This window comes from Ammospiza nelsoni, chromosome 4 (genome assembly GCF_027579445.1).
Source record: "Ammospiza nelsoni isolate bAmmNel1 chromosome 4, bAmmNel1.pri, whole genome shotgun sequence".
NCBI lineage: Eukaryota > Metazoa > Chordata > Aves > Passeriformes > Passerellidae > Ammospiza > Ammospiza nelsoni.
The window spans coordinates 30,226,241-30,242,323 of NC_080636.1; the positions used below are offsets into that span (position 1 = coordinate 30,226,241).

Below are 16,083 nucleotides of genomic sequence, written 5' to 3' on the forward strand. Positions count from 1 at the left end.
GTAATCCACAAAACAGGTCCTTACTTAAAAGCATTAACAGAAGAAAAAGACCTGGTAGTGTGAAAACCATTTTGGCTGGGCTACAAAAGGCCTTAATGAATGATCATCTGTCATGATAGCAAAACTGGTAAAATCCCTACCAAGTCCTCATTGCTGGAATTTTAAATATAATCATTCATAAACATTTTCAGTCCATCAATCTGACAAACTGCCCACACAATACTACTACCACTTAAATTAGATGGCTCATATGTTACTCCATAGCAAACCTTGAGGTTTTGGAATTCCTTGGTTTTTTGTAAAAATATCTGTTGAAGGCACAGGGAACAGTGCTATTAGCGCCCAACAACAGACAAACTTCCCAAATGGCTAACTTTCAGAAGATCAAGTTTGAGAAGAACACAAGGAACATAAATGCAAATACACTGATAGACTTAGCTGAAGGGACCAAATCTAGTACATGTTAATATACTGTTGTCATGTACCTCTGTCTTTTTTGCATCCTATTGCCTATTGTAACAAACACACTATATCACAAAAACACCATTTGTTTAAATATAAACAATCAAACCAAAAACCCCACTCAAAACAGATTACTTCAGAGTTTAGAGTGGCATTCTCTGATTATCAAAACCAGCCATTCCACTTTGAAAACTTCTGGAGCATTCTGGTTCTCACCCAAGAAATTAAATCCTTAGACCCAGTTGTTGTACTATATTTAGTAACAGTGAAAAAATCTGGCCAAGAAGGCAACAGCTATTGTGTTTCAAATATTATTTCAGGTTTACAGACATTCCTTTAACTCTTCAAAATAAATATAATTATATGTCCCCAATGAATACAATCATTAAGAAACTCCAATTCATACACGTAGATTATATGTATTTATTTATATAGAAATGGCAAAACAAATGCCAGCCTTCATAGCTAGTTCACATGCAGTAGCTACTCTACTTAGCTTTGCTGTCTGTTTATAAGAGCATTAGCCTGAAGGTATTCTAAGGTTAGATCACGAGACAATTGAGTCATTCAGATAGTCCTCATAGTTCACATGAATGAAAAAAAATCTAAAAAAAGACTATAGCCAGCTTTATATTGCAGCTAGAAAGGCAACAAAATTGTCCAGCCACCGTAAAAAATCTGCAAAAAGAGGTTTAAGCCTGATGTCCATTGCTTTTCAAGGGATAAAGGGAAAATATTAATTTGCATTGTTCAACTCCCAGAATTTCCAGTGTATAAAACATTACCTGTTTTAAATGAATACAGAATCACCCCAAAACATACAAAACTGTTCCAAGTTCTTCTTCAGGATTTCCTGGCTTTTCTTGTGGAGATAGGGACAGAGACAGAAAAACTGATGAACCCAACTTATTTACAAATGCTAAAGCTCTTAACACCAGAGACTGAGAATCCAGTCTATCCAATGCATCTATATTGAAATTCCCAGTTAGAGCTAGTCAGAAGTCCCATTTCTGCAATGTGTAAGACCTGCACCTCTTGGCTGTCAGGGCATGCATGTTCACATACTTATCAAGGCCTTTTCAAGTCTCCAAGCAACACCACTGCCTGCACAGATTCTTCTACACTTGCAAAAACTCTAACAAGCAAATACACACCACTCTACAATCAATAACAAGCCCCTATTTTCTAATCAGATAGAAAAGGAGAAACAGAGCCCTAATGAGTTACTTGAGCAGATATTCCTCATCATGTGGGGTAATTTGCCATACATTGCTGAATGCCAGTCAAATGGAGACCTAAGTATTTGGCACTCAAAAAAATGTGCATCACATCTCAGAATATTCTTCCCAATTTTTAAGAAAAATACACATTTTGACACAGTATAACATGTAATTTTAAAATATTAAGTCTTGTTTGTTGTTGACAAAGCACAATCAGAGTGTGATAAACATCAATCCTTGTTTTTCAGACCTGGAAAGTGCAAGTATTTTGAGAGCAACCTATTCTATCAAAGAATCCACAACATAAGAACTGCTTTCTCTCAAGTTTCAACAGGGATGACTAAGAGCATGAAAGAAAGGGGTGTAAACTGAACCTTAAAGTATGCCTCCAACTTTTGTCTGAAGAAGAGTATTTTGTTAGCAAAACCATCTTATCCCAGTAAAAGGGTTTGAGTGAAGAGTCAGACCCCACCTTTAACAACCTGTTCCAAGGGACAACTTCTTAGACTGTTACATTTATACATTATTCTTCCATTTGAGCTTGATCAGCACTATTACTCACTGCTGCAATAAGCCCCCTGACATAATTTCTTCCCTCTCTCAGTGTTATATTTTCTCACAAACAGCTGAACTAAAACAAACATCCTTTCTTTAAGATAGTAAGAAAACAGAACACCATGGTGGAGCATGTACCCTTTTTTGATAAAGCTTCTTTGATTGTCATGGCTTCTACAGCCTTTAGTAACCAATTCTATGCTGCATACTCTATCCCAGTGCTAAAACATACAACATAAATCACACTGTTCATATTGAATAACACTTTACAGGTGTATCCATCAGTTGTCCTTGCTGTTATCCTGACAATGGTCTTATGCTGTACATGTAACTCTAACTTATTATCCATAATACACCACAGATCCCATTCAGGGTCATGGAAAACCAGGATAAGCCAAATATTCAGATGCTTTATTCCCAAAGTGATTGCTTTACCTTTGGAACTGCCAAATAGGATATTTGCTTTTGCTTGACTTACATGGGTTCAGAGATTACTGTGCTGTAACTTAATGTTTGGCCAGTAACAGAGACCTGAGATGTGAATACCCACTGCCTCCACACACACTGCACTGCAATATACTACAGAGGCATTAGACACAGCCAGCTTTTTCTACAGGGAAGCTGAAGTAAAAAGGAAACAGCACTTACTTTATGCATTTTTAGAGGCAGTCTTGCATATAGTTGAAAATTCCATCTCATAAGAGGCAACATTTTTATCCATACTTACATTAAGACATTACAGCAAGTGCACATAAACATCATTACTTGAAGTTAGAAAGTTAAGAAGTGTACTAAAACATTCCCAAGAACTTAATTTTGCCTAAGCTTTAAAGCCAGTGATGAAGAAATACACTATAGAACTTGTAGAATTGATCTAATGCACTGAACACCACCCATGAAAAATACAGAATTCAGAAAAAGAAGCCTTGTGAATGTTTTAATGAAAACAAGAAACAAACTGCTGCAAACAGGCAAGTCTGTCCAGTTTTACAGGCACACTAAAAGTATGTTGTGGCTTGCTTCATCAAGCAGATTCTGGCTGTGCATCATTGCTGTAAATGAATGGAAAATGGAGAAACAGCACTAACATTAAGGGAACAGAAGTGTACCCAGAAAAACCTGCCATTTTCTCATCCTTGAAGAAATTGAAAGGCAGCATGAACAACTGAGCTAGACACTTAGTTATACCTTAATATCAGAATTCTGATATTAAGAGTTAAAATATTAACTCCTAGTTAAGAGTTAATAAATTACCAGAGTTCTGCTGTAACAAATTAGTCCTGGGCACATGGATGGGAAAGAGAAGTGAGGTTGGAACTTCTGACTGGATAAGGCTAAAAACTGTAGACTTAACTACAGCACTGAAATAAAAGAACAAAAGCTTTATACTAGCTGTAGTCATTAGAACAAAGCTTCACTGTAATATCAAAGCCAAAAGAAAAAAAAAAAAAGAAGATACTGGGCCTCATTCTACATGGTACTGGCTGGCATTATTTCAGTTAATTTCAAAAAAGACCATTTGTCTTTTCTTAAAATGTAAGACATTGTACTGCAGAATATCCAAGCAGTCACACAGTATTTTTATTCTGTAAGAACTATCTGCAACTGTAAGGATGGAAAAAAGCTTCTTAAAAGTGCAAAATACTCCACCAGACAGCTCTGCATTCATAAATGGGATATTATACTAATTCTCTCTTAGAAATGTATTAAGTTGAATGTCTAACATCTCCAGTTTTGGAAACTGACTCAGTATAGTAAGCAGTTCAGGTTTGTTAAAACAAACTGAAATATAGCCATTTTACAGTCATAAGTATGAGTAAAGAGCATTTATAAAAATATTGCTAAATATTACAGTCAATTTCGAGTTTGGCTGTGTTTTTCAAATCCAACACTTCAAAGTTATGTAGCTACACTTTTCTTTAGGTCAGAAAAGATGAATCATAAGCAAAAGTCTATTAAAGCAGTAAAAAGGGGAGATAACACTTTCTGGAAAGTAGAGAGAAAGTACAAACTGAATTTTGAGGGAATAAAGTTATATTTTGAGACTACGGTAAGCAAGAGAAATTTACTTTTCTAGTTTCTAGTCCAGACATGGATTTTATTGCTTATTAGGAGTTTCCTCAATTGAACTGATCAATGTTGCTAGCTGAATCATGCCCTACATGCTTATACAATAGACTAGGTTTGAGCATTTGAGCTCTTGAAACTCAGTGTCAGGCTTTACCTAAACTAACATTAGTTCAGTCCAGTATCATTAAAAGCAACAAACAGAGCCAACTTTGGGCAAAGTCTGACAGAAGCCCTGACTCTTAACAGAAGATATCGAAGTACTCAGCCACAATTAATACAAATATATTTGACACCCAAGAGAGGAAAAGACAAAAGAATTAAATGCATGTTATGACTACAGGAAATGTAAAAAATACTGCCACAGTTCCAGAGTTACAGGTCAGAACTAATTTGCCCAGTAATTTCAAGACTCAAACTTACAACATCTGCTTGGCTACAGCCCCTCTTTCAGAAAGACATCTGCTATTCACTCAGGGGACACAGGGCTTTCCGGTGATCTTCAGTATCTTTCAAAAAGGGCTTTCAAATGAGTAATTAATTACAAGTAGCTTTTAATTCAACAAACACACACTGATTCTCGGGAAACTAACTTAGACTGCCAACTCTCTTGAAAAGACCTGGAAACTGTTGCAAGTAGAAGCATCATCTGAAGACTTTTCAGTCTCTTGGCAGACAGAAATTGGCACCAGGTGTCCTGACTGGCGCAAACACCAAAAACAAACCCAGTGTGAAGTCCTCAAAACTCTGCCAGATTCTGAAACGCCATCTGCCACTTAATCAGCTGCGATTTCTCCCTCTGCCACATGAGCAGACACTCACATCAACATGCTCTGATAACTTCAACTTCTTACACAAACATAGTCTACAGTGATACACAAAGGCAGCTCACACTGACAGGTGATCTACATGAACGTACGAGAAAAGGAAGGTTATGTGGGATTCTTCTATTTGTTTGGTTTTGGGGTATTTTTTAATGCTGCAACACACAAGTTCATTCATTACTTACTTTGGCTAAAAAGTGAAAAATACATCCAAATTCAATTTCCTTTTTTTTTTTTTTTGCATACCGTTTAAACCTCCTTAGGTTTCACTGGAAGCAGAAGAAGAGAACAGACTGTGTAGCCTAAGCTGGGTAGCCAGAAACCAGGAAGTAGACAAAACCTAGGAAAATAGGCTTTTTCCATATTCCTTGACATTAGAGTCGGTGATAGTTTACAGAATTATCTATTATGCATATGTTCTTTCCAGAAAAGAACCAACACACTAATATAATATATAAACTTAATTTGGGTTGCACCACAGAAAATATAAAATGCACTCAGAAAACTCACCAGGACCCAAACAAGATAGGCTTTGGTGTACATTTCTTCCAGGAGTACCTTCAGAAAGGAAACAAACAAACAAAAAATTATATTTCAAGCCAGTAAGGGGCAGGAGGGCTGCCTTTTTTTAAGATTCAAGATTCTTTCCACATAAGCTCCTCCAGCTTTCCAATTTCAGCTTCTTTCTTCTGATGGCATGATCTACAGCAAGATCTGGCATTATATGAAACTCTTTGGGAAATGCAGGATGCATTCCCAATTACAATTGTATCATTACAATTACTATATTTCATTTAAGTCAGGTAGCACTGTTTCACTTTACTCATTCAAAGAGGACCACAGAAAACGAAAAACTATCATCTATACTGGTATTATAGCATTTTTTTCTCTTTCTGTATGCTACAGTTATGTTATTTGAATAGAGTAGCAATAAATTACCAACATTCTCAAATGTGCTAACAATCAAGTTAGATATAAATGACAGCACTGAGAAAGTTACCCCACCCTTATTGTATTCCTTAAAAGTTACGTGAAAATTGACCGACAAGCTGCTTTGTACCACCACTGTACTTGTTTCCCCCCACCTCAGCCTTTCAAATAGAGCTTTGCTCCCAAACTGAAAATTTGGTCTTACAAACCTTGTCCTAAGGTTTGTGTCTGTTCTTTTGATTCACTCTAGGAGAAATAACTAATTTTAATTCAAAGTTAAAGGTAAAAAAAAATCTGATACAGAAACATTAAGTGGAGTAAACATCCTCAGCAGACAGGGCTGATCAGCATGCTCTCACAAGAATCTTGTTTAAATTAAACACAAACTTGGCAAAATCCAGCCTACACTGTGTCTTGTTAGCATGCAACCTCATAATCAGGTGACAGAACATCATTAAACAGAGAGATTAATTATGCTGAATTTTTAGTCCTTATGGGATGCAAATTTCAAGCAGACAGTAGTAGACAATAAATATCCCTAAAGCAAATAGGTAAGGAACAGAACCTTGCAGAGCCAGTGTCCAGTCTGGTGAACTGCAAAGAAAATGAGTCAACTATCCCAATTATTCTGAAATCATAAAACACAGCTGCTCCTTCTCAAGCCAGAGAGATCCAAGAAAAAGTGAAAAATTGACTACCCAACAGCTGATTACCTCTAGTCTCACCAACTTTCCTTGCTAAGTGTAGAGGCCCAGATGATTTTGGTGTGCACTGGTTCAGCGAAGCAGACCTGGTCTTGGCTCCTAAAAGTAAAAGCTTAGATTAACTTTAAAGTAGAACTATTTAAAGTTTTAAAGTAATTAAAGACATATCTTACATTTTCACATTTAAGTACAAGATCCACAAATCTATTCAAACACAAAAAGAGAAACCTAGAATGTTTAAGCTGTATTAAAACTTAGCTCTGCTTTGCCAGAACTCACCTTGGAAGAAATAAAAAGATAATTTAAAAAGCCTTCTAAGCAGGAGAAAATATTAGTAAGGATTTCCTTTTAGCACTAAGATCAAGTTACTGAAGTCTCAAAACAGCAGCAAATACAATGCAGCTAAGGAAACATTGGCTGCAAGAGACCCCCAGAGGGCAGATAGCAGCACTCCCATGCAGAGCAGGGTCACGATTAGGACGAGAGCAGCTGATCATGCTTTTGTCTAGATGGGCCCTGCAAACCTCCAGGAAGGGTGGTTCTATGGCAGCACTGGGCAAGGATGCATCTCCCACTCCACAATTTGCAAGCATTTCTGATTGCTGCATGACCTGGTGCTACTGAGAAGAGTTTGGTAGCATGACTTTTATATCTGTCCTTTTCAAGTTACTGACTGCACAGGCTCAACTCCCTCAACCTCTTCTCACTGGACAGAAACCCCACCCATCTTCTTAAGCCTCCACTGGGTCTGGAAAGATCCCAAAACACAACACCAGATCCAGATCTGAAGGGGAAAGCCAGCTTCCTTTGGCCACACTGCTCCTGCAGGTGCTCAAGGCACACTGCCAGGTCACTGAAGAGATGAGCTATGCATAGCTGGGCTGCATGTGCTGGACCCCAACAGAAAGCATCAGCCTGTCAGAAAGCCATATGATTTGGGTTTGCTTCAAAGTGACTTAGAATTTGTGGCCTGTTTACTCTTTTAAAGCATGTCATTACAGCGAGACATTTGGCAGGCATCTCTTATTTATTCTCCATTAATGTCAGATACCAGCTTAAAATTTAAGTCTAATGCAGAAGTGCAGCATTTAATTAGGTTTTATCCAATTACAATAACGAGTTCACCATAAAGATGGTCAGAAACAAGCTGATTACAGTTAGGACTTAGGAAAGACACACAGCAAGCTTATTTATCCGCTCCCATTATGTCTTTAATTTTGGTCAGAGAATGACTTGTCAGCTGCTGTTTGTGGCTTGAGTGGAAGTTGCACTGTTGGCCAATCAAGAGTTCCTAGCTCAAACCAAAATAGGAACCTGGACAATGCCTAATACAAAGTCAGGAAGTACATTGAATGTTTCTTTTAGCACAAGGTGATAATGCACAATTAATTGTCTCGTCTCCATTAAATCTTCTAATTCAGCCCAAGAATATCAAGAAAAAGCAACATTAACATCTAAGTCTGTGACTCTTCCCTTGGAAAGATGGGACAGTGTCACTGATCTACAGAAGAAGATACATTTTAACAATATCTTATTCAAAAATATATCCCCATTCTCCAAGACCCTGCCGGTCCTGAAAAGGGTGAAGATAATACAAAGTCTGCATAAAGATAAGAACAACCACACACTCAGTATAAATTCAGGTATGTCTGTTCTGCAGATTACCAGCAGTGGTAAAGAGTAAACTCTAAAACAACACAAACCCCACGCAATGACACTTGCCATATAGCAAGGTGCATTTAGTCCCTGCACCGTGCAAACCTGAGCTGCACCACAGCGTAGACCTCTTCATTTCCCTGAAATACTTCCATCAATTATGGCAATACAAAGAATGTTTCGGCCTTCCCGTGAAGTGATACAACACTTGAAGCACCCCTGATGTGATTTTACCTCCTCTGTGTACAAACAGACTCATATACCTTTTGGAGTTGACCTCAACGAGTGCAATCTAGGTCTTGGTAGTGCTTTCAAAGGGACAGACCCTGAAGTGCCATTCTGGCAGGCTGGTTTTGAAGGCCATTCTCCATTCCTGATGACTGTGGCACTTGCAGCTGCAAAACAGAATCACAAAGGAATTTGCTCTAGGCATTTATAGTTTATAGAAAATTAAATCATAAGACAAGTCAGTTTTACCAGAGACTAAACAACCTTGAAAGAGGTTTGAGTTAATGGTCACAAGAAAAATTTTTCCTTGAAAAACAAAAAACTGAAATTTTGGGAAACATTGTTTCTGTTGTCAGAAAAAATAAAGAAAATATTTATAAAGTAAGTACAGATTGAGTAGACTTTGGTTTGGACACTAAAAAATTATGTATATTAACATGTTAAAGAGTAAGAATTCACATGGCATTTACTAGAGACAAGAAAAAATTAAGTCACTGTGGAATTGTTTGTCACAGCAATGCTTTTCTCTCTAGCCACTGAAAAACAAAAGGGTGGGGGAGGGGGAAAGCTTTTATCATATATTACCAGGTTTGCCTCGGAGAAGTGTTTTAAGGAGACTGGGTTTTTTTAAAGGCAATGTGAACTACATGTCTAATATTGTTCATCAAAAGATGGAGCATACAATCTTGAGATTATTTTATTGGCTTTAAACAGACTAGTATTAACCATGTAAGTTAACTACTTCAAAAAGATGCTTTTGGCCACTAAATATTTTCTACCACAGAAAGAGGATTTCCTTTTAACAAACACATGCAACTGAAGCCATCATCTTTTTTTAAAAAAAGGAAGTTGGAGCCTCTCTAAAAACACAAAAGCTAAATATTTGCCAAAAAATCTATACATGAGGAGCAATTTGCATAACACATCAGCAACACAGTTATTGTGTGGGAATCTGACCCTGATCAACATTATATAATTAAACCAAATCTGTTTTAGTAAAGCACCAGGCGTGAAGCAGTCCTTAATATTTTTTGTGAATCACTAAATTAAGGATGTTTGCTCAGAGTTCACTGCAAACAGTTAGCAACTGCCTGCAAACTAGTGAGCTACTTCCTCTCCTAAATCAGCAGCACACCATGGTAGTAATGCTTTGGGTGTGTGAGCAGCCTTCTGGTGCAGTACTGTTAGGGGACTGTTCTGTCCTATTAAAGCTCCAGAGTCAGCCAACCAGGCTGTGTGCAGAAATTTAAAAAAAAACCAAAACGACCCCACGAAAACCTCCCAGGTTTACAGAATTTGATCACTTTTGGATTCAAATTTGGAGCAGCTATTGCAATCCTGAATAAAGATGGACAGGTATGAAATTATCTCAGCCCAGTAAAGATCTGAAAACTCAACTCATTAAAAGAACTTTAATGATGTATTGGCTGCACAAAAATGCAGATGCAGGTCAACTGCTAGGATCAGCTTTTTAACTTTTGAAACACTATTTACTATATATACAATTATTCTAATGCAATTAAAATCTGCAATCTTTTTTCTTAACCTCAGAGTTAAATATTTTGTCTGTTCAAAGGATAGCATTTTCAGCTCAGCACTAAACTAAAATTACTGTTAAAAAAAGTCTGGTTTTTAATGCTCAAACTGACTGAATACAAATTATGCTTTTATTAACAACAGGATTTCAAACCATGTGATTTTTGAGCTTCTCAAATAAGAAGTCATTTAAGAGAAAAGAAGCATAAAGTTCAAGTGCTCATTACACAAAAAAAAAACAAGGCTAATGCTGCCACACAGAATTACCAATCCAAGGACATCCCATAACAAAGGGCTGAGCTGACAAAGCAGCAGCTTGCCATTTTTTTCTCTGCTAACAGAAGACAAACTCCAAACAAGCCAAGCATGTTTTTGATTTAATATTGTTGACAGGACCGCAGTAGATTGTCATACATTTCATGAAACACACAGCATAAACCTCCCATTCTGATCTTTGTGTGTCCCACCAATCTAATAAAAACACTTAAGCTTCAAAATTTTTTTCTGAAATTGTTACATAGTAGACTAAATGCAGGAATAAAAAACAAAAACAGCCCTGTACTTAGCATTAGAATACAACGAAAATTCCTTAGCTCTTTCCAATTTGATTCAAATTTCATTAACATATGAATTACACGTAATCTTAAGTTATTATACTCACAAAACCTTACTATTAGATACAAATAATTCTCATCAAGTGTAAAAGATTCCCTAAAGAAAAATAATATCACAGAAATCAGCATATCAAAACATTGCATATATTTACCCAAACAAAATACATGCTTTAGAATAGAAATAAAAGGAATACAACCTACTTCTCTTCCCAGTAAACGTGGCTAACAAAGGAACAATACAAAAGCTGTAAGACCCCACTACCAGCAGTGTCAGTAAGGTAATATCATAGTGGCTTCCTGAGTCAGTCGGTGGTGTTAGTGTAGAATTGAAGAAAATAACAGGAGAAAAATTAGTTTCTGTGCAACTGCGGAGTCCTCCTGGTATAGTCATTTAAAAAAGATCTAAGCGAGCTTAAAGTCTACAAGACTGCAGCCATGTTCAGCCTCTCACATTGCTCTTGCTTGGTCTTCGTGAATCGGAGTGGAAAAAATTGTAAGCTTGAAGGCAGTGGACAAAACAGATTACAGCAGCCAGCAAATCAGGCTAAATAAGGAGTCATCTGTTTGGATACTTAATCTGAATACACTCCTTTGTTATGAAGCGCTGACCCCTTCCTTTGTTACATGAGGGAACAAAACTAAGAGAGGACAAAGCTGCTTCGCAACTCCAGATACAGTTCTAAACCTGAACAGCAAAAGTCAACATGGCTGTCACAGTATCAGAACTGATCCCATTACAGAGCAAGATGCACATGCATATTTTATTACACATATTCTTATTCATTAGAGGAATATGTGAGGTTTAGTTTAATGAAGGCAGTATGAGGTGGGGGGGGAGGGGGGAGAAGAATAGGAGAAAATGTTGTTATGTGTGCATGCATATGCGCATATATAAACCACAGACGTGTGTTAAACCACAGCTCTCTTTTTCAGTCAATTGAAGACAGATTTAAATGACATCTGGCACAAATAAAAGGTCTTTGTCTAGTCTTCAAGATATAACAGGTGATACAATAGTAGCAGAATATTTGAATGTATTTATTTAAATATGCATAGCTGGGAATACTAATATGTCTGATAGTCAGTTGTATGTTAGTTTCTTAATATTTTTCCCCCTCAGAACTCCTAAGAAGTGCTGCAGAACTTCAAATCAAAGCAAATCCTGGTATTATTCTCACTAATTTTAATCAAGATTGATTTGGTTAGGTCATACACCAATGTTTACAGCTATCTTAGAAATTACAGAAGTCTAGCCATACAAAGATTCATCTTCCAAAAAGTTTCACTTCTGTGCCTGAAATTTGATCTACATATTTTGTCCTAAAATGCTGAAAGCAGATATAAACTGGTTCAAGAAAACCTGTAACACACTGTTCCAAGTATTTTGACAAGTAAACCATTCTGTTCAGACATATTATACTACATGTAAACACTAGGAGCTTAAAAAGACATGCTGATTAAGTAGTGTTTCAGGATGGAAGAGAAGTTGTACTACAATCTCTACTCATCAACCCAAAATCCAGGGCTCAAAGCTCTTTCCGACAGTATGTCTCAAAAAGGAAAGTTTTAAGTAAAGAGGCAAAAAGAGTAAGACCTAGAACTAATAAGTAGTACAATCAGAATTAACTCAGGTACTTGTCAGACAGGACTCCCTTCCAAGAGGATTTTTTCCAACAAACAGTTGATGTTGGTTATCAATCAGTTAAAACCCATAACCCTCACATATACTTACAATTAGTGCTGAAAAGACTTTGCTCACTCTGAGCGCTGCTGACTGATGAGAGGCTAGGTGTTCTCTCAAGCATTGATCTTTTGACAGGCACTTTGGATTTGGCAAGGGAATTTTTCACTGAGGCATGCCTCTCTCCTGGCAAAGATCCTACACCTGTCAATTAGGGGGGAAAGAGGAGGGAGAAATAAGAACAAAAGAAGTAAGAAAGAAACTTAAATGATTGCTTCTTTTAAGTGTATGCCTACAAATAAAAATATTTACACAGTAAAAATCCATATAAAATGGCTTAATCTACTTCCTATTGACACGGTAAAAAGTGCTGTAAATGCATAAAAACAGTTCCAAGGACTTAAAGCCTTAGAAACAAGTCAAGAGCTTAATAGATTTGCCTTCAGTGCAGACACGTGCACATATTAAAAAAGACTTCTTTGTATTTTCCCACCTCACATTATGGTTCGCTGTACTGGCAATCCCACAAAAATATAACTTCCATTTCAAAGACAATCTAAGAAAGGATTCTTCTGTTTGTTCCTCCCCAAAATAGATCCACAACCCCATTCCCCTTGGCCAGAACACTCTAAAAGATAGTATCCTTTCAAGGAATTAGACAGCATGAGAGTATCAAATTGCTTTGTACTCATATAATACATATCCTGAAAACTGAGTAGTTCTACAGAACTAGTTTAACAGCACTTCCAAAAACAAGTTCTTAATGCCAGTTGGTGCAGAAACATTTTTGCATTAAGTCCAGCTTTCATTTGAGTTTGTTGAACACCAGCACCCAACAGCTAAGTTAATCAAACAGGAAAAGCACCTACACAAGAGATAGGTGTAGGAGCTCATTCTTGCATTACTAACAAAGCAAATACACTTTCCACAAGAAAATCTGAATTTAGACAAATTAAGCTTTTAGTTTATTTCTTGAGAAGTGGGCACCCAGAATAAAATTTCAATGGCCCAGGGAAGATATACACACACAGACTTCTCTTGCCAGCTCTGAGTTTATTCCTCTCAGCCCCCAATACCAAGATCTTAGTATCAGCTTTCTGAATATGGATAAGAGGTTTCCATTTTTGTGCAAAAACAGAGAAGACAGACTTAGTTTTTCTTATAACAAAATATTTTCTAAAAAATATATCTAAAATACCTTGATTTCTTATGCCACTGCCATTTTCAAAGCTGATAGTTTATCTTAAAGGAAAAGAAGCAACTACAGTGTCTAAGAATTTACATAGAACAATCAAATTTCTATTTAAAGGGAATACCCTTCATTAATTCTTGCCAATAAACAACATTTCAACTTTGCTTAAGCTAGAAGACTGCTGACAGTCTTCTGTCATATGACAAAATTAGCTAGTAATTTCACTTTAAGCAACACTAGTTCTACTACACGATTTCTACTCCTAAATACTAATGACCAAGAAACCTGCAATTTGCACCAAACCCAGGAAATCATGACATTAAGGGGATTGCATTAAATTTTAGAAAATAAAAACATGCCCATGTCTGTCTTTCAACAGTAGGTGGTGTGACAGGATTAGGTAACTTGCCTCAAAACATCCTGTATCAAGTAGACAAAACCAGGAACAGGATTGGTAAATTAAGGTATGTCCAAGCTACTTCCCTCAGTTCAGATCAATTCAGAAACAAAAGAGAAGCCTCATAATAGATACTAAACCTGCATTAGCCTATTACATACTACTGGTCACAGAATATAACACACAAACTTCAATGAGCAATTAAACAAGCTCTGCATCAGATGTCTCTTCACAGGAACACTTACTGCCTGTCACTAATCATGCAGAACTCTGATTCTGTACATAGCTTTACTGTAGCCTGGTATTAAACCTCTGAGACAAAATTATCAGCCATATTTTAGAATTTTTTGAAAGTTATTGAAAGGGACAATTGAATATATGGAACATGCTAAAGAGCACACAAGTTTTGTTGTGCTACGAGAACACCATAAATTCACACTTTTTAAAAACACCTCTGAAACAGCACTCCAGACAACATAACAGAAACAAATTTATGTGTTTGACCAAAAAAGTTCGTCCCATTTGCATGTCATAGAACAAACCTGACAGCTTTATAAAGCTTCCCACAATGCTTTTTAAAATTATTTTTCATTAATGAGTCAACATACCAGGAAAATAACTAATCCAAACCAGTCAGAATTCCTTTTGTAAATACCCTCCCAGCAAAACAAGGTACAAACCCAAACAACTCCCCCAAAAAACAAACAGAAAGAAGTGTCACTGTGCAAACACTGTGTTTAAAGTTTGTATGACTTAGTGAGTTAATGTTCTACATTACAAAAGGGAGCTAGAGGAACAAATGCATTTGATCAGCTGTATTTGGTACTTAAAGGTGAAGGTAATATGTTTGATTTCTATTGTGCTGGACTCATTCATCTGTTCCAAAACATACCGGAACAAAATCCTGTTTCCTTCAGTGATTTTCACTCAAGAAGGATCAAAGTAAGCATGTGAAAATCTGAGTCTTTTCTAGTACAGCATGTTCTCTATACATGATCTGCAGCAAGCCCAACCTCTCTGCAGAGGCTGCAGTGTGGCAGTGCTCTGAACTCAAACCCATCCAGTGAGCACAGCAATCTAGCATGTCCAGTTTCAAAAGCATGTCAAACCTTTCCTAAGCAGATCACCTTTTCTCTTAGTTTTTCTGCTGCTTGGTACTTTCCTATAATGCTTCTATTAAAGTAATTACTCAAGCACTCAAATGCATTTTTCAAAAGCCCAGCTCGAGGGAGAATTTAAGTAATGACAAAAGATGATTAAGAAACTACTCTAGGTATTACTTCAACTAATGGTTTTAGAAGTTTTTAAATAAATACCATTCCCTAAGAAAGGAGCTACACAGAATGAAATGCAAAGGTTTTGAAGACAGAAGCAGGAAGATATGGAACACAAACAAAAGTATTGGAAATGAGCATAAAAGCAGGATATTTAGACAACCATTATTATAAACAAAACAAGCAGTAGCATCAAAGTAACAGGCTTTCATCAGTTATTTAATCTAGTCACTGAAGTGGGATACCAGCAATACTGCATTCCTCTACAGTGAACTAATGAGTTGGCAATTCTTTAGAAAAAACTCTCCATGCAACACCATGTTACTTGAACTATGTTAAAGTCTGTCTTGTATTGGAATGGAAATAATCAAAGAACAAAGCTCATTCTTCAAGAAGCTCTGAAGTCAGCTTTCATATCCTTACTCAAATAATCATCCTTTCATATCAATCCATCATAGTTGGTCATTGTCAAGAAAAAGTTAAGGCTTCCTTTAAACAGCGCTGGAGCCTAAAAAACCACATAATGACAGAATGTTGACATGAGGCAGACTGTAAAGCCAAATACATATTCACAAATTCTGAAATTTCATGTCCACTATTTTAAAACACATCAACACATTTTACATCTAGAGCTGAACACTGAGCAACTGGAATTCACTGAGCTACATGGCATCTGGAAATGAGTGGTTGGAAGCCTTTTCCAAACACAAATTTTGAGCACACTAAGTGCAAAAGGAGTTTTT

General features: G+C 36.7%; 1 protein-coding gene across 1 annotated transcript in view; it reads right to left on the minus strand.

Annotated features, from left to right (window-relative positions):
- MTUS1 (microtubule associated scaffold protein 1) overlaps nucleotides 1-16,083 on the minus strand; it is a 120,158-nt gene that overhangs the window by 58,456 nt on the left and 45,619 nt on the right. The window contains exons 4-7 of the mRNA XM_059471455.1: nucleotides 12,529-12,681; nucleotides 8,682-8,813; nucleotides 6,772-6,861; nucleotides 5,639-5,686 (exon numbers count right to left, since the gene is read on the minus strand). Coding sequence (XP_059327438.1) covers nucleotides 5,639-5,686; nucleotides 6,772-6,861; nucleotides 8,682-8,813; nucleotides 12,529-12,681 — 423 coding nt within the window. The remainder of the gene's footprint in view (nucleotides 1-5,638; nucleotides 5,687-6,771; nucleotides 6,862-8,681; nucleotides 8,814-12,528; nucleotides 12,682-16,083) is intronic.